Genomic DNA, 23921 nt, shown 5'->3' with positions numbered 1-23921 from the left:
CACAGAGCCCGACGCGGGGCTTGAACTCACGAACCGCGAGATCATGACCTGTGCCGAAGTCGGACACTTAACCGACTGAGCCACCCAGGCGCCCCAAAAAAGACTTTAAAAGAAGTATCTTTAATAGGATACCTGAAGTAATGATTTTCTGAAAAAGAAGATAAAATTGCAGGGAAAAAACAAAAGTAGATTAGGTAGGTCTGAAAAAGAACCGATTAGGAATCCTTGAAGTGAAAAAAAAATTGATATAAAAACGTAAGTCAGAATAAAACAGAAGTCCCAGTTCATGGGGAAATTAGGGTATTCTGAAAGAATACTGAGTAATTCTATCAAAAACGCACAGAGATAAAGAAATATGTATATGAGCGTAAAAGATACGGAAGATAGATAAACGCCTTCAACAGATATCTAATTGGAGTTTTCTGTATCTTCGTGAATGTTTAGACACAGAACTTCAATCAGTGTTAGTGCAGCTGATGGCTTCACCTAAGGACTGCACAAGAAGTGAGTTAAGTTCTTAACAGATTTGGATTAGAATTTGAACAGAGTTTGAGAGACACGGAATTGAGACAGAATTTGAGAATATTTGAGAACCGATGTGTAGAAGATTTTCATAGGCACAAGAAGGAAAGAAGGCACAAGGACAGCAAGTGGGGGGAAAAGCCCTTTGGGTTTTGAGGTCGTGTCAATGGGAACGTTTGTTTTCTTTAAGACTTATTTTATTTTTAGAGTGTATAGGAGCAGGAGAGAAGGGGAGAGGGAGAGAGAGGGAGAGCGAGAGAAAGAATCTCAGGCAGGCTCCATGCTCAGCGTAGAGCCTGATGTGGGGCTTGATCCCCAGCCCTGGGATCATGACCTGAGCTGAAATTCAAGGTCGGATGCACGCCACACCTGGCTTCTACTTGGGCAACAGGCAGGGGTATAGATTGTTGCTTGACAGGACCTTCCTTTGAGACATTTGCTCAACAAGATCTTCCATACTGAGCATCAGCTTTTGTGTTTTTCTCTTAGAATTTCAAATACACTCAACTGTAAAAATGTATTAATTATTTTTTAAATTAATTAATTAAATGTTTAATTTACATCCAAGTTAGCATATGGTGCAACAGTGATTTCAGGAGTAGATTCCTTAGTGCCCCTTCCCCGTGTAGCCCATCCCCCCTCCCACCACCCCTCCAGCAACCCTCTGTTTGTTCTCTGTATTTAAGAGTCTCTTCTGTTTTGTCCCCCTCCCTGTGTTTATATTATTTTTGCTTCCCTTCCCTTATGTTCATCTGTTTTGTATCTTAAATTTCTCATATGAGTGAAGTCATGTGATATTTGTCTTTCTCTGACTGACTAATTTTGCTTAGCATAATACCCTCTAGTTCCATCCATGTAGTTGCAAATGGCAAGATTTCATTCTTTTTGATTGCTGAGTAATACTCCATTGTGTGTATATACCATTCATCCCTCGATGGCCATTTGGGCTCTTTCCATACTTTGGCTATTATTGAAAGTGCTGCTATAAACATGGGGGTGCATGTGCCCCCTCAAAACAGCACACCTGTATCCTTTGGATAGATACCTAGTAGTTCAACTGCTGGGTCATAGGGTAATTCTATTTTTAATTTTTTGAGGAACCTCCATACTGTTTTCCAGAGTGGCTGCACCAGTTTGCAATCCCACCAGCAGTGTGAGAGGGTTCCTGTTTCTCCACATCCTCGCCAGCATCTAGAGTCTCCTGATTTGTTCATTTTAGCCACTTTGGCCAGCGTGAGGTGATATATCAGTGTGGTTTTGATTTGTACTTCCCTGATGAGGAGTGATGCGGAGCATCTTTTCATGTGCCTGTTGGCCATCTGGATGTCTTCTTTCGGAAAGTGTCTATTCATGTCTTTTGCCCATTTCTTCACTGGATTATTTGTTTTTTGGGTGTTGAGTTTGATAAGGTCTTTATAGATTTTGAATACTAACCTTTTATCTGATATGTCATTTGCAAGTATCTTCTCCCATTCTGTCAGTTGCCTTTTAGTTTTGCTGATTGTTTCCTTCATTGTGCAGAAGCTTTTTATCTTGATGAGGCCCCAGTAGTTCAGTTTTACTTTTGTTTCTCTTGCCTCCAGAGATGTGTTGAATAACTTGCTGTGGCCAGGGTCAAAGAGGTTTTTGCTTGCTTTCTCCTCTAGGATTTTGATGGCTTCCTGTCTTACGTTTAGGTCTTTTATCCATTTTGGGTTTATTTTTACGTATGGTGTAAGAAAGTGGTCCAGGTTCATTCTTCTGCATGTCACTGTCCAGTTTTCCCAGCACCACTTGCTGACGAGACTGTCTTTATTCCATTGGCTATTCTTTCCTGCTTTGTCAAACATTAGTTGGCCATACGTTTGTGGGTCCATTTCCGGGTTCTCTATTCTGTTCCGTTGATCTGAGTGTCTGTTTTTTGTGCCAGTACCATACTGTCTTGATGATTACAGCTTTGTAATGCGTCTGGAAGTCCACGACTGTGATGTCTCCAGCTTTGGTTTTCTTTTTCAGGATTACTTTGGCTATTCGGGGTCTTTTCTGGTTCCATACATATTTTAGGATTGTTTGTCCTAGTTCTGTGAAGAATGCTGTTGTTATTTTGATAGGGCTTGCTTAACTGTGAAAAAATAATTAAAAAAAATTTTTTTTAACATTTATTCAATTTTGAAAGACGAAGAGAGACAGAGCATGAGCAGGGGTGGGGCAGAGAGAGAGGGAGACGTAGGGTCCGAAGCAGGCTCCAGACTCTGAGCTGTCAGCACAGACCCCGATGTGGGGCTCGAACTCACAGGCCGAGAGATCATGACCTGAGCTGAAGTCAGACGCTTAACTGACTGAGCCACCAGGCGCCCCTGAAATTTTAAGTTATTTTGTTGTGTGGGCCAGAGTGACTTCGTTTCAAACATTAATCTTGGGAGCCTAAGAAGAGTGAATTTGTATAGCCTTTAACTTAAAATCACATCCATTCCAAGGGTGACCTTTCTGAGTTCCCAGGAGAATTCAGATTTTCAGCAAGAGTAGAAACTTGAATGAGTACCCAGAGCCAAACAGGCATCTAGTATATTTTAGTACACCACTAATACTCAATTTTTAGGACCAGATGAAGAGAGTTAGTGGAGGCTCTACTCAGTGTCTATAACGCTGTAGTACTGAGATGAAAAGTCTAAGTTCTTAAGCCTGTGCAGACATTTATTTTCTGTTAATTCCTTTATTATACATAATATATAATAATAATATACATTAACTGCTGAGTTGACGTTGCAAAAGATTTGGGTTTTTAAAAATTTATTTAGTTTTTGAGATAAACATAGATTCACAGGAGGTTACAAAATTTTTTTTAGGGGGGCCCTGTTGTACCCTTTACCCATTTTCTCCCAAAGATAGCATCTTGTATAACTATGGTACACCGGCAAAATGAGGGAATTGCCATTGGTAAACTGTGGCATCCACAGAGATTATTCAGAGTTCACCAGTTTTACATTTAAAAGTTCATTTTAATTATAATTTCTTCTAATCTAATTCATGATTATTAATATTTTGGTGTATAGTGTACAGCTTGTGAAAGAAACTGAAGGACAGAAGAGAATACATATTAAAAGAATTCGTATGATGATCGCTTCTCAGCCTTTTGGCTAAGATCAAGTAGATCTTAGTATAATAAAAGAATTAGTATAAAAGGATTTGTCCTGAAGACTCATTATATAATGTCAGTTTCAAAAGTTTCTTCTGTACATATTTTCGTTTCTAAGCACAAAATAAACGATTATTTAACATTTTCTGTGTTTTGTCCTGCCCCCAATCTCCGTGCTCTCTTGTTGAATGCGTGACCACGGTCAACATTTGTTCTATGAAGTCTTTGTGTTCTTTACCGTGTGTGGTTCTTATCGGCATGGACTCTTACACCGAGTTGGCGGACACGATGTGCGCTGTGGTGGCTGTCGCCCATGCCGTTTGTGCGCCAGGAAGCAAGTTGAGATTCCAGGGAGCTCAGGTCCCCTCCACTGCTGAGCTTTCTGGCAACTTGCTATTTCTGCGGGCGGGGAGATGGTAGCCGTGGTGGTGGTGCACGTGCGGCGTGGCGAGGACACTTTGCGACATGCCCTCATGATTCGTTTTTCACGATGTGTTTTGTTTTTGTGCCTCTGCTATTACGCTGAATGAGACAGCTGCTAGCCGGGATGATAGCAGAGCCTGCTTTTCTCTCTGAGTACACTATCTTTGCTTTGGATTCCTCCAAGCAGCCTAAAACACAGACTGACAGTGTGGTGAGTCCTTCCACCGCTTTCTGCATCCCCCCTGTGGGGAAGCAAAGGAATTTGGTAATTCTAGAAGCACATCTCCTGCTGCTTGTCACTCCCTGTCCCTCCAAGCATCTTCAGTGCCCTCTTGCTAACCCTGCTCTAAAAAATCAGAGTAAACTGCTGAATTCTGACGGCTGGTGTGTTTTCTGGCAGCTTTTTAACAGCAGCAAAATAACACTGTTTTCATTAATGTGGCGAAGGCTACCTTCAACTTGGCCTAAACTCTAAGTTTTCTCTCTGGGGAATGTTTGCTCATTAACTAAAAATGGTATGCATTGCTAGAAATCTCTGTTCTACTTTTGGCAGGAGGCCAAGAATATTTTGAGCTATGACTCACTGAGAAAAACAATGCATTGTTCATAAATCCGTAATTGAACAACATTGAGTAGGTGGGTGGATTCTACTGTAACAAATAATTGCATCTTATTTGGGGAGAGTACCAGTTTTCGATAAAACATCTGAAAGGAAGTAATTAATCTCATTATGTTTCAATTGACTGAATTCATATAATTTTGAATCCTGCATATAAGTTCACTTTGAGAAAGTGGACTGTTTTCATACGTATCTTAAATTCTTAAGTTAGGAAATTAAAACTTAGAGATCTTTGATTGCCCAGTAAGGAAAGCTTTTTGTGTTGCATTGGACACTAATTGGGATTGAGGTTTTCCTTTTTTTTTTTTTTTTTTTTTTTTTTTTTTAGTGTTTATTTTTGAGAGAGAGAGAGAGCCAGCAAACGGGGGGGGGGGGGTAGAGAGAGAGAGACAGAGACAGAGAATCCCAAGCAGACTCCGCACTGTCAGCACAGAGCCCGATGCGGGGCTCCAACTCACGAACCATGAGATCATGACCTGAGCTGAAATCAAAGTCGGGTGCTTTACCGACTGAGCCACCCAGGTGCCCTAAGGGATTGAGGCTTTTTTTAAACGAGGAGAATTGGTTTAATTTATTAAGTAGCTGGTGATGAAACTAGAACATTTCTGTACTTAATCCATGCAGCCAGGAAGGACTTGGTGTGCGTATGGTCAGTAGCAATCCTAAATCACATTCTGAACTTGGTTTTAGAAAAGAAAGCAGCTGAGAGTTCTAGTGATGCCCTAGCTTGGATCTCAGGGCAAAGGGTCTCTCCTTGGTTCTGGCTACAAGTAATACCTCGCTATTTTCAAAACTGGTTTGAGAGGCAGACAGGAATCTAAGCTAACCTACCAATTTATTTTATTAAAAAAATTTGTTTTCTTTAAGTAGACTCCACGCGAGGCTCAAACCCATGATGCTGAGATCAAGACCTGAGCTGAGATCTAAGAGTCAGACACTTAACAGACACCCCACTAATTTACTTTAAAAACATAAAATGATATTACTTTATATTTTATGTAATAGTAACAGACTTAAAAAAAAGAAGATCCCCTCCTAGGCCTACTTCCATATACATAAAAGTAATTTAAGTACCTATTCTATTGTAAAAAATGCTGATGCCTTTGAAATGTATGTATTTTATATGTTTATAAAATAAAGTTGTAATTATTTAAAAATACCTTGAGTAGACTAAAAGTCTTCATTTATCTTATTTAAATGTTGTCCAGATAAAAACTTCTCTCCATGCAACAACGGGAAATCACGGCATAACCTATAACAAAATACAAATGGAACACACATTTAGTGAGGGTCTACTTATGAGTTCACCAGCTATTGATTTTTCCTTCATTCAGATTTTTGAAAATGACCCCACATTCTAAAAATTACTGTATCCTTAGTGCTCAGCAGTCAAAAAAATAGTTGTTGAAAGAGAGAACAAAACATAATTGAAGACAAATCTGGCAGGGAACCTGTGTGTGCTTTTAAATTAAATGCACTTTAGATTAGAAGAATTTTTCTGTTATCTAAGAATTGCCTCCGGGAGAAAGTACTGGTGACAGCTGAGTATTGACATGCGTTGAGCTAGTTCTTTTGGCTTCTCTCTGGGAGGAGGACTTCAGAAGCCTTTTTATACTGAAGGAAGTAACTGCATAAGGATTTGACAAGCATATACTAAGCCTCTACCACCAGTCAGGCAAAAGCATATACTAAGCCTCTACCACTAGTCCTGGGCACCAAGATGGACACGCAGGGCTCCTGCCCTCCGAGCGTTTATAGTTTAGTCTAGAGACAAACACTTAGAATGCAAAGGAATCAAGCCTTCCTAGAAGAAAATAACAGGGATAGGAAATGTGTTAGCGCCCAGGCAAGCCATATGAAACTTCATAAAAGAAGCTGCATTTGAAAGTCGAAAAGTAAATGAGAGTTTGCTGGGCAAAAGTGAAGGTGTTACAAGTAGTGACAAATCTTTAATTTTGCTTCTACAGATTCCTAATTTAAATTTACGGGGTAACATGGCAATGCTTTCCTTAGCTGTGTCTATTTAAATATGTGATGTAATACACGTATTGAAACATATTTGCAGAGAGGGAAAGTTTTTAAACGTTAGGTAATGTTTGTCCGATAGTGTGATAGGTCAGTTATAGAATAGCTTTTTGTATGGACCACAATCATGTGTCAAGTAATTTCCTTAAAATAGAATATAGACTCTCTTGCCACTCTTCATCCTGACTTAAATGTTTTACGGAACCATTTCATTTCCTTTCTCTGCAATTTAACGATCTTAATTTTCAATATAGGGATTGAGAGACTTCTTGAACTCTATAAAGTAGGTTTTTTATTTTATAGTGTGTAATGTAGTATATTTTTAGGGCCAGAAAGCATTAATGGTCACGCTACACAAATATAGCCATATATACAGCTTGTAATTCTTTGAAATGGCAGAGAACAGGAAGATAAGAGTTACGTTCCCCCAACTTTTCTCCCTAATATAACCCTAAGGGAGATGTCTTGGACTGATAAAATTTGATAAGTCTTTTTATATTAGAGGGAGAAGGTGTATCAGTTGTTCTTGGGGAAAACCCAAACGTATGACAAGAGTGGAAATAGTAGTAACGGTGGCAAAAGAATCCCACCCCACATGCCCAGTACCCAGTAGCATCAGTGAATGGCTCATGGCTCTCTTATTATCATACCCCCACACTTGTCTAACCACCCTCCCACACACGCACACCTCCCTTCCCCGTCCCCATCCCTGTTGGGTTACTTGAAGCGAATTTCAGAAACCTTATTCCATCTAAATGTTTTGGTATATATTTCTGAAAGATAATGACTAAAAATATATAACACAGTGCATTTATCACACCTAAAAATCAGTAGTTTCTTAGTATCAAATACCTAATGGGAGTACAGTGCAGAAAATTGAGAACACTTGCAAAGCTGAGTGCCATCTCCACTGATACTCAAGAATACTCAGGGGTCCCTGGGTGGCTCTGTTGGTTGGGCGTCTGACTCTTGATCTCGGCTCAGGTCATGGTCTCATGGCTCGAGGGATCGAGCCCTGCATCGGGGGGATTCTCTCTCTTCCTCTCTCTCTGCACCCACCCTCAAAAATAAACATTAAAAAAAGAATATTCGTTATTTGACCTTTCCTTGGTCAGCTGTACAAATGTACAGGAAATGTCTTATTTAAAAATCTACCGAGTTACTGAAACATAGTGGCTAGGATTTGCTCTAACGCTTTGTTTAAAACTTAGAAGTTATTTTATCATGAGCCACTTTTAAGGCTCTAATTTTGGTCAGTGTATTACGAATGCAGTATAGAATTTTGAATCTCAGAGAATCTCCTTCGTTATCATGGAACCTGTGCCAGGCTGATGTAATCAGGAGAATGTCGCTTAATTTGGAGCATTTGTCATGGCAACAGAACAAAACAAAAAGCTTTCGTATGTGGAAGAAGATATTTTTAATGACAAGTTTTTCTGAAAATTGCCATAACAATTTCATTTAGAGTGCTGGCTTCAGATGAATGAGGCATTTCCATCTCTTGTAACAAAGATGTTTTTCAGGTCTTAGCCCAAATAACTTTTGAGTATTATTTTATCGTAGGGGACACTTGACATTGCTTTTTCTGGATAGCTGTCTATTTGAATGAGGTTTGCTAATTGAATCCCCGTGTTAATTTTGTCATGGGGGAAAAAGCTAGGGACCTTATAATGGGGAGAGGTATGTGATTAGCTTAAAATGAAATTGTCAACGTACTAATCTTTGCTATTTAGTTACATATATTATAGCAAAATAAATTTTCTAAATACTCACCGTACTAGTTTTGCCTTGCATGAAAACATTCTAATAAATGAACTAATTGTGTTTGATAAATGTATCTAATGGGTCTTGGTGCTTGGCGTTTGTTCTTAACAGTTTTTTTCTGTTCCTTTTCTTTATGATACTTCTTTGTTTTTCTTAGAATGCATCTATCCAAGCCACGAAATCTCCTGACAGTGTTAATGGAAGTGAACCAACCACTCCTCAGGTCTGTTACTACTGTTATTTTTAAAAAATAGCAAGTCATTTCAGAGTGTTGGTCAATCTATATTATTAGCATTTGACTTCCTATTGAAAGAGTGATGTCCAGACATTTGATATAATATGTATATGTATGGTAAATCCAGGTGTGTTGATGCTTTCTTGGAAACAGTTTTAAATAAAAATCGTGCATGTATATACAGCAGTCATGTAATACGACGTTGTTACTCATTTAAAAAATTAATGGCAGTAAAGAGAAAACTTTTTGACAAAAAGGAATATGACTTTATGCTTGTAAAATATTAGGGATAGTTTATATTGAAAGACATATTGAATTACATAATTTGGAAGGGGGGGACATGGACGGAATGGGATTTCTTTTAAAGTTTGCTCTAATGCAGAGTGTTTTACTACTAGAGCACTTGTGTTATCTTGATTTAAAAAAGTTACTTGGGGGGTGCAGCACAAGTGACATTCTTTTGATTCTTTCCGAAAACGAAAGAAAAAAAATTCATTAAAAGCGTCATTATGACAGCAATGTCTGACATGAACATTCGTTTACTTTGGCTCTAGTGATGATGTTATCGTTAACCTGGCTATTCTTAGCAGTCTCTAATGTAGGGCAGAAACATTTCTAATCTGTGAACCTGGAGCATATATGTAGACAATTTAGGAGCTAGATGATTTATGAACTAAATTGTGTAGACTAAACATTCTAAAGTATTGTCTAGCACAGATACAGATTATAGCTTCGCAAACTCTGTGAACAGATTCTATGAGCTGAGAACTTTGTTCCTTTTGGGGGGAGCTGGTCAGGTTCTGGGCATAGTCCAAGTCCCTGGGCTTCTGGCTCTGGCTTTGCTCAGCCTCCCTAGTTAAACTATTCCAATCCTCTCCAAATACATCATTATCTAGAAATGCCATGAAGTAGGGGTAAAATATTTGGAGGCACTGGTCTAAATGGTACTGGACAGATCCAGTGGTCTTTAATGAATATTATTTAAAACTATTATTTAGAATGCGTATTTTCCTCTCTTACAGAATAGTTCAAAAAGGCTAAATACTGTTGTAAATGCAAAAACTAGAATGAATGAGAACCAGCTTTCTAACACATTCAGGAGAAATTTAAGTTTTAATGAAGGTGAAGAATGAACGTGGGTGATACTCAGGAAGTCAGCCCACCAAAGGCTTGGAACTTTCTTAAAAAAATACAAATATTTTTCTCAAAAATAATAAAGTAGTAGTTATTGAGTGTTTACTATGTGTCAGACATCGTTAAACATTTTATATATATGATCTCATTGAATTCTTAATCACAAGCAGATGCCCTTACTCAGAAGTCTTTATTTTTAAACACGTTTCTGATTAGTTGGTTGTTGGCTGTTGTTAGCAAATTGGGAATGATGCATATCCTCCAAGGGGGTGGAATGCTTCCTGTGATTGGGCATCTTGACAGCAGCAGGAGATCAGAGAGTTGACGCCAAGGGAGAAGAGACGGCACAAAGCAAGCCCGAGAGTTCATACAGCTGCCGGTGACGCCCCCCCCCCCCCCCCCGCCCTTGTTACTGCGTTGAACATCCTACGTATCAGTTGGTTTTGGCACCCAATATAATGATTTAATAAGTATTTGCTCCTTTTTTCTTTTCCACACAGTATATTGTGAAAAACTTCAAACATACAGAGAAATAGAACTTTCAAGTGAGCATCTGTATACCTACCACCTAGATTCTGTCATTGGTACTTTACTGTGTTTGCTTTATCACCAGTCTGTCTGTGTATACATTCTTCTGTCTGCCCCTCAATCCATTTTTACTTTTAAAAATTACTTATTTATTTTTTAATTTTTTAAACGTTTATTTTTTGAGAGAGAGAGAGAGAGAGAGAGAGAGAGAGAGAGAGAGAAGCGCAGGCAGGGGAGGGGCAGAGGGAGAGGGAGACACAGAATCTGAAGCAGGCTCCAGGCTCTGAGCTGTCAGCACAGAGCCCGACGCGGGGCTGGAACTCGTGAGCCATGAGATCATGACCTGAGCCAAAGTGGGATGTTCAACCGACTGAGCCACTCAGGCGCCCCTCCAATTTTACTTTCTTAATGGCATTTCAGAGTAAGTTGTGGGTCATGATATCCTTCCCTTTAATGTTTTAGCATGTATATCATTAACCAGAGTTCATTACTTGTATTTTTTTTAAGTATTAATACTTTAATTACTTTGAGGAGAGAGGAATGGAAATACCACATGTAAGAATTAATTCTTAAAAATACAAGTTAAATCAAATTTTAAAGGACCTTACTATGAAACTGACTAGTTTCAGAGGTTTAATTAGTGGTATAATTACATATATAGCTACTAAGGACACACAGCCTAGAGGTTCTGTAGTAATGAATCATGATGAAAATTTACTTTACTAATTTTTTAGTTAATTTGTCTGGTTAAAAGGTAGTTATCTCCCTAGATTTTTTTTTTTTAGATTGAAGTATAATTGACATATGATACCTCCTTAGTTTCAGGTATACATCATAGTGATTTGATATTTTTGTACATTAGGAAATGATCCCCATGATTAGTCTAGTTACCAGAATCTGTCGCCATGCAGAATTATTACAGTATTAATGACTGGGTTCCCTATGCTGTACATTACATCCCTCTGACTTCTTTCTTTTACAACTGGAAGTTTGTACTTATTAATTCTCTTCACCTATTTTTCCTTCCTCCCCAAACCCCTCCCTCTTCATGTAACCAATAGTTTGTTTCCTGTATCTATGAAACTGTATTGGTTTGTTTGTTTTATTTTTTTAAATTTTATATATCAGTGAAATCATATGGCATTTGACTTTCTTTGACTTATCTCACTTAGAATAGTACCCTCTAGGTCCATCCATGTCACAAATGGCAAGATTTCACTCTTTTTACATGGCTAAGTAATATTCTTTTTTAAAAAAATGTATCTATTTTGAGAGAGAGAGTGAGTGCACATGCTTGTGCACGCCAGTGGGGAGGGACAGAGAGAGAGAGGAAGAGAGAGAATCCCAAGCGGGCTCTGTGTGATGGTGCAGAGCCCAATGTGGGGCTCTATCTCACGAATCTTGAGATCATGACCTAAGTGGAAATCAAGAGTCTGACGCTTCGCTGACTGAGCCACCCAGGTGCCCCAAGTAATATTTTTATATATATGTTCCTGTAATATTCTTATAATCTCTATCTCTATGTCTGTGTCTGTGTCTGTGTCTGTTCTGTCTATATATCACATTTTCTTTATCCATTCAGCTGTTGAAGGACACTTGGGTTGCTTCCATATCTTGGCTTGTGTAGATAATGCAGTGAACGTGAGGATGAGGCTTCTCCCGGAGTTTGTGTTTCCATTCTTTTTTGCACATCAGTCCCCAGAAGGGGAATTGCTGGATCGTATGGTAGCTCTATTTTTAATTTTTTGATGAACCTCCATACTGTTTTCCATCGTGGCTACACCAGTTTACATTCCCACCAGCAGTGTACAAGGGTTCCCTTTCCCTACATCCTCACCAACACTTGCTGTTTTTTGTCTTTTTGATAATAGCCGATCTGACCCCTGTGAGGTGCTATCTCACTGTGGTTTTGGTTTGCAATTCCTTGATGGTTAGTGATGTTCTTTTCCCAGGCCCGTTGGCCATCTGCTTGTCTCCTTTGGAAAAATGTCTATTCAAGTCCTGTGCCCATTAAAATTTTTTTTTTTATATTGTGTAAGTTCTTTATATATTTTGGATGTTCGTCCCTTATCAAATGTATGATTTGCAGATACCTTTTCCCATTCAGTAGGTTGCCGTTTCATTTTGTTGATGGTTTCCTTCACTGTGCAAAAAGCCTTTTAGTTCGATGTAATCCCATTTGTTTATTTTAGCTTTTGTTATCCTTGCCTAATGAGACTGGTCCAAAAAAAGTACTGCTAAGACTGATATCAAAGAGCTTACTGCCTTTTTCTTCTAGGAGTTGTGTTTTCTTTTTTGAGGTAAATTTTACATAAAGTGAAATGTACAGACCTCAAGTGTGCATCGACCCGAGTTTTAACAAATGTGTATGCTGAAGCCATATGTTAGTCCCATACAGAGATTACAGAACATTGTCAAGACCCCAGAAAGTTCCTTTATGGTTCTTCTTCCTCCTAAAGGCAATCTCTTGACATTTTTTCCCACCATACCGCGGGGGACTAGTTTTGCTTGTTTTAGGACTTTATATAGTGGCCTCATGTATGTAGTACATAGTCTTTTGTAGAATGCTTCTTTCACTCACCGCAGTGTTTTTGGAATTTCATCCATGTTGTTGTGGATCATGTTATCAGTAGTTTGTCCCTTTTTATTGCTGTGTAGAATCCCTTTGAACAGTTTATTACCTGTTAATGGACCCCTGGGCCGTTTCCAGTTTTCAACTATTATGAATAGAACTACTACGAGCATTATTGTAGAAATCTTTTTGTGGATGTATGTTTTTCTTTCTTTTTCTTTTTGACTGTTATTGATTGTGTACTAATATGTTTTGATGATTTCTAGAATAACATATACTGTATATGTAAAATGATGTATTTGTTATATATCCTTTTGACCAAGCATGGGATGTTTAAATATCTCTTATTGGATCATCATTATCATATTGCCAGATTAAGGCCTAACTGAACAAATGTGTACTAAGTACCTACTTTATGGAAAGCATTGTGGCAAGGAGACAGAGATAGAGAATATGGATTCTTTTCTAAATGAGCATATTTAGGGGCGCCTGGGTGGCTCAGTCGGTTAAGCGTCTGACTTCGGCTCAGGTCATGATCTCCCGGTGTGTGGGTTTGAGCCCCACGTCGGGCTCTGTGCTGACAGCTCGGAGCCTGGAGCCTTCTTCTGATTCTGTGTCTCCGTCTCTCTCTGCCCCTCCCCTGCTCATGCTGTCTCTGAAAAATAAATGTAGAAAAAACATTTTTAAAAAAATGGGCATATTTAGAGGTGAGGGTATGTGTGTAGCAGATATAATGGCAGGAAAACTTACTTAGTGCTTACTGCATATAGCACACCATTTGAAATGTTTTCATTTATTTAATTCTCATAACAATCCTACTGGGCAGGACTGTTGTTATTTCCATTTTACACATGAGAAAATTAAAACATAGAGGTCTTAAAACTAGTGAGTGGTGAAACTGGGATTCAAATCAGGGAATTCGGTTCAGAGTCTGTGTTCTTAGTCACTATGCTGTAAGTGACCGTAGTTGTTTTGGGGCATAAACAATTCAGCTGGTTGTTACACCAGTATGTAACTAACTAACGGTGAGTCAGAATGCAGTCAGTGCTCCAGGAATGGTTCTGGTAAAAGCTTAGGCCATAGAGAAAGGTTGTTTCTGATGAGTGAGATCTGAGGTTTCCTGGAAAAGCGGACATTTGAGCTGAGTTTTGAAGGATGTCTGGATTTTCATATGCAGGGAAATTATGGGCAGTGGTACAGAGGCACACATTGATGCATTTGTTAAGGGGGCGGGAAGTTGCCTGTTGTGACTCAGGTTTTTGGTACATGGAGGGGTGAGTTTATAGAGAAATGGGTCTTGGGAGATGGGAACCTTGAATATAAGCTCAGGATCTTGAACCTTATATTAAATGGGAATCCAGTTTAAGAATTGGAACGAAGTGATCTAAATGATGTTTTAGGAAGACAATTCTGGCGACAGTGTGACAGGGCAGATTAGGGTAAGAGATTAGAGGCAGGGGAACGGAAGACTGCTGCTGGTATCCAGCTTATAGAGGATAAGGTTCTGAATAAGAATAGTGTTGGGAGAATAAAAAGGAGGGATTGAAAACGGGGTCAAATGGGGGAGACAGAAAGGAATTAAAAGTAACTCTGATATGTTCGCTTATTTTGGCGTATACATTTCTCCTTCCCTACCCCCCCATCAGTTTTTTCAAAAATGAATTCTAAATCCGTGAATGTCTTTGATATCAGAAACCTGACAACATTTGGCACCAGTGGGAGTGTATTTTTTCACATATCAGAAAGCTTGAGGATAAACAGTCTTTAAGGGCCCTTCTCCAGTTAGCTTCTTGTCCCCCCACATTCTTTACCACTGCCTTTCACCCTCACAACTACAAGTTGCCCTCCAAGAGTTGCATCTTCATTCTAGACAGAAGGAAAGACTCAAGACAGGAGGCAAAGACAAAAGGCATATTCCTTTTTATGAAGAAAATAATCTGTCTCCTAGAAGGTTCCATTGTATAGATTTCCATGTATCGTGCCTTATTGGCTGAACTCAGTCACCTGGCCCCCTCCTAGATGAAACAGGGTCTGGGAAAAGCTAATTAGAAAAACCCCTTTAATTGAAATATATCACAATATAATGTATACAGAAAAGTATGATATACACCTTATACAGCTTTCTGAATGCTTACACATCAAGTACACCTTTGTAGCCAATGCTCCAAATCAAGACACAGAAATTACCAGTGTCGCTTCCATTCCCTGCTCTGACTCCCAAGGATAACTACTATCCTGACGTCTAGGTTAATTTTCTGTTTTTGAACTTTATGTAAGTGGAATAAAAATGAGTATTCTTTCGTCTGTCTTCTTTTGCTCAATGCTTTATGAGATTCGTCTATATTGTTGTGGCTGTAAGTCATTCTCACTGCTGTCTAGTATTCCGTTGGTGAACAGACTGCAACTTATCCATTTGGTTATTGATAGGCATCAACAGTAGCTTCAGGTTTGGGACTATTTTTTTTTTTTTTTTTTTTTTACATTTATTTATTTCTGAGAGGCAGAGACAGAACACAAGTTGGGGAGGGACAGAGAGAGAAGGAGACACAGAATCCGAAGCAGGCTCCAGGCTCCGAGCTGTCAGCACAGAGCCCGATGCGGGGCTCGAATCCACAAACCCTGAGATCATGATCTGAGCCGAAGTCGGACGCTTAACCGACTGAGTCACCCAGGCGCCCCTGGGGCTATTTTGAATAAGATTGCTGTAAACTTTCTAGTTTATCTTTTGCTGAACATACATATACATTTCCGCTGAGTCCATACTTAGTAATGAAATTGCTGATTCAGGTTGTGTACTTGTATTTGGTTTTAGTAAATACCGACAAGTAGTTTTCCAAAGTGGACTACTCCATATCCTTACCAATACTTGGTATTTTCCATAGTTTTAGTTTTAGCCATTCTGGTGGATGGGTGGTGGTGTCTCATGTGGCTTTAATTTGTGCTTGGGAAGGTGAGTATTACTTACTCTGAACAAAACTGGGTCCTGGTAGAAAGAAAAACAGGAAGATTAGATATCAGGTGGTAGCCAGTATTTGTTTACCTTAAGCCAGTCTTACCTTGAAGTACTGTGCGTGTATTGACTTATTACCCTTCACGACTACCCTGTGCGATGAGTGCATTTTACATATGAGGAAGCAGAAGCACCAAAGGTCAGGTAACTTGCCCAAGGTCATAGTGCCAGTAATGGCAGAGCTAAGACTTGGGCCCAAGAGGTCTGGTTTCATAGCCTGTGCTCTTAGCTACTGCATCATATGAAAGGGTCTGCCACAGAAGCTTGTGTATGACGTTCTCATTTGTAAGTTTGTCTTTTATTTTAGTCTCCTTTCTCTAATGATTGTAATGATTATTAATGTATATTGAGTATTTGCTACATTGTAAGCACTTTGCATGTATTAACTCAGTGCTTGTGGCATCCATCTGAGGTGGGTAGTATTATCATCATCGTCATATAATTATTTTTATCATCCCCATTTTAAAGAGGAAGAAAGAAGACTAGTGAAGTTAAGTAATTTGGTCAAGGTCATGTCGAACATACTGGGGGAACCAGGATTTGAACTTAGGCACCCTAATTCGATAGTCCACAGGCCGAATCACTACACTCAAACGTGTCACTTCCAAATGTACTGGGGTGGCTGTTACCAGGTTTATCAGCTTCTGCGAAGACGTGTCTTTGACATTGTTCTTTAGCTTCTGGCTGACCCTAAGACAACACTGTTTCTAGTGTAATTCGAACTTGCTTCACTTGTTTGTCCCAGGGCAACTCACCGTCTGTGTGAAGTGAAAAGCACTTTTTGCATAGGTCAGAAGTGGCTGGTCGTGGAGTATCAGTAAAGCAGTTCTTAAAAGGTTTTGAGCATGAGGGTCCCTCCTCTCCCTTAAGACTTTCTCCATCCCTCCACCCCCCATAAAGGTAAACTTGCACATTATGATAGAAGGGTGTTTGTGTAAATACATATACTGCATATGGAAAAGTACCTGTAATTGCTTTAAATCAAAATGAGTTCACAGTATGTGTATTATTTTCTAACTTGGTGTTTTTCCATTTAATAGTATGTCTTGAACCTCTTTTCATGTACTGTAATGTACATGACGTATCCTCTAGTGGGTGTACATTTGGGTTTCCGGTTTTTACTATTATAAATCACCTGTGAGAAATCTCTGTGCATGTGAAGGGGGGGGCATGTTATCTCCCCTCACTCCCGCCTTGCCCAATACTGATACTAAGTCTCTAGCATCCATGAGTCAAGTTTTCCTGGTTCGCTTTTTTAAATTGTATACTAAAGAGAATATTTTTATTTTCCTGTAACTTTTGCCCACACATGGCCTCTGTCTTTCGTGGGCATTCATTCCTGGCACTGCTGAGATCTAGCAGGTGACCCTGTGGCACACTAATGAGAATGAGTTCCTAGGAAACACCTGTTAAATACTGCTGTCCCCTGAACAAAACAATGCAGTTTGGAGCATTTTGTTGAATTATGTTATGTTATTTTTCGTTGTTACTATTCAAATTAACACATCATTCAAATTAAGAGAACAGCTCTTGCTTATTACTGTTTCTAACATCAGACTTACTGATTTGTGCGGAGGGATTCTAGCTCAGATTTTTGAGTCGTCCTCCGTGACTTTTTAATGCTCATTTTTATTCTCAGTAGACAGAACGGTAATTACACCGAGCTGGATGTCACTAGTCAACCCTGCCTGGCATTCTCTTAGTGAACAGAGTGGGCTCACTAAGCATTCCCCTCCCCCTTCCCCCATTCCCCTCTTGTGTTAAAGAGGGCAATCAGGAATCAGCACCTCATGGAGACTCAGGGTAAAGCCCACTTGATTCTAGCCACACACTTCACAACATATATACCCCCATTTTAGGCACTGGGTGTGTATACTGGTGATACAGACATCACTGCTTCCGAGGATCTTCTAGTTGAGTGGACAGATGTTCACGGCACACCGGTGAGGTCGGCTGGGAAGCATGGCATCCTCCTTTATTACAGATGTGCAAACTGAAGGGAAGTGACTTAGTGAAGGTAGTTCCACTGCTTGGTGACGGACCTGGGACCTGTATCCCAGCCCTCTGACTCCAGGTCCAGTGCTTTTTCAGAAACAGCCGGGTGTCTCTTGTTTTCCAGAAAACAGTGTGTTACAAAATGTCAGGAATGTAAATTGCATTTGTTAGAGCTTTTAATAGATTACTGGTGTTGGTGGTGATAGGGAATACTAGAAGTCTAAATGTGCATTTTAACCACATATTTTGTCGGGTTTTGGTTGCAGTCAGGTGACACGCAGTCTTTTGCACAGAAGCTCCAGCTCCGGGTACCTTCAGTGGAGTCTTTGTTTCGAAGTCCACTAAAGGAGTCTCTGTTCAGATCTTCTTCTAAAGAGTCTTTGGTACGAACGTCTTCCAGAGAGTCCCTGAATCGATTTGACCTGGACTTTTCTGCGGCCACCTTTGATCCATCCTCTGATATGGAGAGTGAACCAGAAGACTCACTCCCTAATTTAGACAGTCTCAACAAAGAACAGTTGATTCAATGCTTGCGAAAAATGGAACGAAGGTTGAATAGCTACAAAGGAAAATGTTCCGAGGTAGGAGCATGATTTTTTTTTTTTTTTTTGCCAATACGAAAAATTTCCCTCTTGTTCTCTGTCTAGTTCATACTACTGTATGGCTTTTACTCTTGTGGTTGGCTAAACCATTGATTCCCCATATCCGCTGATTATTATGGCTAGTCTCTGGCATTATCTAAAGATTTTCAGGTGTACAGAACCCCTTTGGCAAGACTGTTAGTCAAATTTTGGAGAAGGTCATTTCTGTAGCCTTCCGGTTTGCACCTTCCGTGCCCCTCTTCTCCCCCAGCCCCTCTCCCCAACATTGCTTGCACACACACACCCGCCCCCCCCCCCCCCCCCCCGCCGTGCAGAGCGCATCATCTTTCCTCCTCACATCCCCTTTTTTTGTTCATCTTCTAACTGTTGTGCTTCCGAAGTGACTTCTTCTGCCGACCAGACTTCCATCGCTGCTTACCCTAATTATGTTTTAGGTGGTCCGATTTTCTGACACATTTGGTTCACTCTCATTATACCTGCATCTAAACTTCACCTCAGATGAATCTTTACTTGCTAAATCCCTTGAGGATGGCACTGTCTGTGGTCTAAGAGAGGAAGGAAGCAGTCCCATTCCATCTTTTTTCCGCTCTTCCCTTTGGGCTGGGTTGCATTAGTTTCCCTCCCTGTCCTGTGCAGTGAAAACTCTTCTTCCTTAGGAAAGCCTTTCTGGGGCGAGTTGCCCGTGGAATTTTTTTCCTTAGACAGTGCATAATGTTTTATTGCCTTACCAGTTAACTCAGCATTATAGTTAACTTTAATTGATGAATAATAAGGTTCAAGGTCCGTATATAATGTTAGCCATAACTGCCATTTTCGATTATGGCTGTAGTATGCTTAGTTTTACCCTTGCAGCCAAACATAAAAACAGAAACCCCTAGATGAAATATGTAAAATATCTTTTTAAAACTACAAAGTGCTGACAAAATAGGAAGGAATTATTAGGCTAAACTCTCTCAGCTCGCTGGAAGCTAGACATGTAAATAGCATTAAAGCCATCTCTCTCATGAGGTACTCGTGGAATCAGGCAGCTTTTTCCCGTAAATTTATTGTTATTCATTTCTGTCCGAGTCAATCATCGTCCTGGATTATTTGTTGTTTAGACTTAGGTTATTTTTACTAACTTGCCTGTTGCTTCTAAGTTTGAAGCCGGGGCAGCAGTGTAAGTAGTATGAAAGGATGCAAGACACTATGCATTTTAAGTTTGCGGTGCCATTGAATTTTGCACCTTCTCTGTGAAGTAGATATTAATGAGCTTCATTTAGTAGAATGGGGTTGAGGGGCTCGTGGAGACTTAATCACAGAGATTAAGAAAATGTGCTTAAAGTCACACAGGTAGCAGCTGACAGACCTCAGGTCTTTCTGGTTGTTTCCACCCTTCTGTGCCACCTCAAGTAGAGTCATGCAGCTTCTTAGGGATGAAAAGAGCACATAGTCTTCGTGTCTGTCTTTCCTTGCCATTGTAGGTGACCAGGATAAGATCGTGCTGTAAGTGACATCTCATTGTTGGCTTACTCTTCCCACCTGTCCTACTCCCCGCTTGTTGAGCACCGTTTTCCTATCCGGGAATAAGAATAGCTGTTTTAAGGTAGTAAGAGGAGGATGATTGTGGTCTCAGGCAGATTTTTTTTTTTTAAATTCTTTATTGCATGGACTCCCCTTCCATGACTGCCTGCCCCGTTAACTCAAGGCATCAGTAGATGCGTTGAGGGGCACACAGCAACCTTCCAAGGAGAATGGCAGGGTGCGGAGTAGGGGAGTGCTTCCTCTTCAAGCTGCGGCCTGTCTCTTCACAGCCCTGTTGTACTTCTGAAGTAGGGTCCAAATAATCCATTGGAGCCATGTGCTTATTTTTCAGATGAATAGGGCTATGGAATCTCTAGGTTTAAGAGATTTGTTAGTGTATAATTTCATCAGGTTGTGTAGAACGTTTAAATACCCTATTTAATTAGGTTAAATGGTTAAACATCTCTTCAGAACCTACATTACCCGTTTTCATCTAATGGTTACGAGTCCCTTTCTTCAGATTTTTACCCAGCCCTCGTCACAGTTCCTATAATCAGAGTCTTTTAGAGATGAATTACATGGTCTATAATAGCCCAAAGCAACAAAACCGCCCGGTGAGCTTGCTAAATAAACACATATCCCTCCCCTCACCCCCAGCTCCAGCCTCATTCTGTTAGTTTGGCGTGGGACCCAAGACTTTCTCCTCCTAAGCCAGCTCCCGGGGGATGCTGTCGCTGATGGTACTGGTTTGTGGCCGCAGTTTGAGCAGCCTCGTGCCTTTAGGCAAGTTGGCTCTGATCATAATTGGGTACTGAGATTTAAAGATGTGTGTGCCTGAGGTGGAATCGAGTCCAGACTTAACATCTTTATACAGTCAAGTTATATTTTATTTTTTAGAAATACATTTCATTTGTTAATTTTGACTGTACGCTATATGCATCTAATGAGGTTGAATTATCTATAAAAGGATTCTCCTGATTTGTGTATTTGTGACTTTCATAAAGAGATGCGTTAGCAGTATTTAAAATAACTCATTTAAAAAAAATAAAATAAAATAACTCATTTATTTAGGAATGACTGATATTATTGGTGACTTTTTCTTTATTTTAGTTTGTCATAGCTTATCAGACTCTTCAGAGAGAGAAGAAGAAGCTCCAAGTAAGTGATATCTTGGCTGTGATATTGATTCATACATTATTTAAAAATTAGAGTCTTACAGTAAGATAGTTCTGACCCTCACTTTTAATAATTCTCCATGTGACCCAAGTATTTTTTTTTAAGTTTATTTATTTATTTTGAAAGAGAAGGAGAGCACAAGAGGGGCAGAGGGAGGGAGAGAGAATCACTCTCCAGGGTTCGAACTCACTAACTGACCTGAGATCATGACCTGAGCTGAAACCAAGAGTCACGCTTAACCAGCTGAGCCACCCAGGCACCCCGTTGTTTTAATAAAGGGAGTGAATGAGAAATTCCAGAGATTTTTACCTCTGGTCGGGATGGGCTTTTTTGAATTGTGGATCCCCTGCGGTGTGTAAGAGGTTCGGATTTAAGGCGTGTTTGCCTCTTTCAAACATGCTTTCTGGTGTCTCAATTTGCAAGTCACGTCTTGGTTTTTAGTGGTAGAGACATACAGCCTTCTAAGCTTTCCCTTCTATTTTTGAAATATCTGCAGACGTCTCTGTTCCTTATCATTATATCAAGGTCCAAACACAAGCATCTTCTCTGTTTTTTCCTGAGGCTGCTGCTTGTAAAGCTCTTGGTTAAGTATGTGGAGAGAGGAAGCTCTTCTGGGTGGCGCACCTCAGCCCCACTGTGTCACCCTGTTCTGTGGCTAGACATTTCCCACCAGGTATCCCAGGTGATAATTCACAGGTCAGAGCTAAGGGGAAGTATCCATTCCACTTCAAACGGTACCATCAGTTTGCTGTGATAAGATGTATACATATTTATCACTTGGAATCATGCTGTATTAATTTCTGTTTCTGTCCTGTCTTGAGAAAGATGGAGAATATAGGCTTATTTTTGTTAGGGGATAGCATTTTTTATCTCTGCTGTATCACGATAAACATTTTAATGTCTTTTAATGGTAAAATATAACAGATATCGAAAGTCATGCACCAAAAATATAGTCTTATTTTTTACAGTAAAAGTTATTTTATTAACAGTTTAGCATTTTGTCCCATCTAAAGACACTAATTAATTTCCCCATGTGCATTATTGTAAAATATTTAATCTGCTATAAATAATAATCTTCATTAAGTACAATATTAAATTTTCTGGCTTTGATCTGGAGTATAATCAGTTCAGAATGATCATACCAATTATTTATTGCTGATTCAGTGTTCTCATTGTCCATAACAAATGTGGAAATCAGGATATTACAAATAGAGTTTTTAGTTAATGTTTTCTTGAACATGGGGTCTTTTGACATGAGGTAGCTCTGCTTTAATCCATTGTATTATTAATATTTCATAAATTCATATTCAAAAGTTCATCTTATTCCTACAGTCTGTGGGTACCTTGCTTGTGTATCTATGACTTGTCTATGGATTTTTATTTCTAGATGTATGTAATTCTACCACTAAGTGGCGGTAGAGAACTGTGGTTGCATAGTCCCAGTGTAAAGGATGTTAAAGATAAAGTTCAATGATTTGTGCTCTTTTTCTACTTGCTTTTCATTAGTATGTCATGCAGTTGTTTGAACCAACTTTTTTTTTTTTCTTTTTAAATTGAAGGGTATATTAAGTCAGAGTCAGGATAAAGCACTTCGGAGAATTGGAGAGTTAAGAGAGGTAAGTTGTGATTAGTACTTTGAGAATAGTAATTAAATCTCTTACATTTATCAGAACTCTTGTACTTGTTGGGAGAGTTTCATATACACTTCGGTAGTTAGAGTAAAAACTAGACAGCCCAGCTTATAAGATCAGCGATCAGTTTTACAGTTTTTATTTGTGTCGTTTTCCTAAGGTATGTACTGTTGGTGGAATTAATGACATAAGAGGATCTTACTTAGGGGCACCTAGGTGGCTCAGTTGGTTAAGCATCCGACTCTTGGTTTGGGCTTAGGTCGGGATCTCACAGTTCATGGGTTGGAGCCCCGCTCTAACGAGTCCGGCTCCGTGCTGACGACGTGAGGAGCCTGCCTGGGATTTTCCCCCTCCCTCTCTCTCTGTGTCTCCCCTGTGCATGTGCACACAGACACACACACCCTCTCTCTCAAAATGAATAAATAAACTTAAGAGAAAAAGAATATCATGGTTAGCAGTAGAATATCATTTGCCAGCTTGAACAGTCAGTGGCAACTTCCAAGGCTAACCTGTCTCCTCTATTAGGTATTTCAGGCTTGTTTTTTGTTTTTCCTAACCAATAATCTTGGTAAAATTAGATAAAAATTATGTTCATTATAATTTTGGGGGATAACTTTTACAATGAAGTATTAGAATCCAGGCAGATATTTATCATTTGGAATCATACTTTGCTCATTTCTGCTCCTGTCCTGTCTTGAGAAGAACAGATATTATTGACTTGTATTGGTTAGAGGATAGGATTCTATATCGCTCCTGTATCGCTTATGGTAAAATTTTAAAAATATTTTGATTGTGAAAATATTTTAATTGTAAAGTATAACAAATATAGAAAATCATGCACAAAAATATATGGCTTATATGTGTATGGTGAACACATCATAACCACCACCACGGTCAAGAAATAGAATGTTCCTTGTCATCCCAAGAGCCCCTGTGTGTTTCCCAACCAAGTCATAGTCCCGTCCCTTTCTCCAAAAATAACTACTGACTTGTGTTGTACTTCCTTGTGTCTCTTTAACCTTTTTTTTTTTTTTTTAAGTTTCTTTATTTTGAGAGAGAGAGAGAGA

At 39.5% G+C, this 23921-nt stretch overlaps 1 protein-coding gene across 6 annotated transcripts in view; it reads left to right on the top strand.

Moving 5' to 3' along the window:
- Positions 1 to 23921, top strand: part of GOLGA4 (golgin A4) — a 125486-nt gene that overhangs the window by 23186 nt on the left and 78379 nt on the right. For 3 of the 6 annotated variants that reach the window (XM_042957240.1, XM_042957239.1, XM_042957238.1), the window contains exons 3-7: positions 4173 to 4271; positions 8626 to 8691; positions 18209 to 18523; positions 21158 to 21205; positions 22783 to 22839. In XM_042957240.1, coding sequence (XP_042813174.1) covers positions 4173 to 4271; positions 8626 to 8691; positions 18209 to 18523; positions 21158 to 21205; positions 22783 to 22839 — 585 coding nt within the window. Of the gene's footprint in view, positions 1 to 4172; positions 4272 to 8625; positions 8692 to 18208; positions 18524 to 21157; positions 21206 to 21835; positions 21920 to 22782; positions 22840 to 23921 lie in introns of those variants that run through there. The other 3 variants (XM_042957243.1, XM_042957241.1, XM_042957242.1) reach the window with 2 other exon arrangements.

The sequence above is a fragment of the Panthera tigris genome, chromosome C2 (assembly GCF_018350195.1).
Source record: "Panthera tigris isolate Pti1 chromosome C2, P.tigris_Pti1_mat1.1, whole genome shotgun sequence".
Taxonomy (NCBI): domain Eukaryota; kingdom Metazoa; phylum Chordata; class Mammalia; order Carnivora; family Felidae; genus Panthera; species Panthera tigris.
Note: the sequence above shows the minus strand (reverse complement) of the source record. Positions and strands in the feature narration are given on the sequence as shown.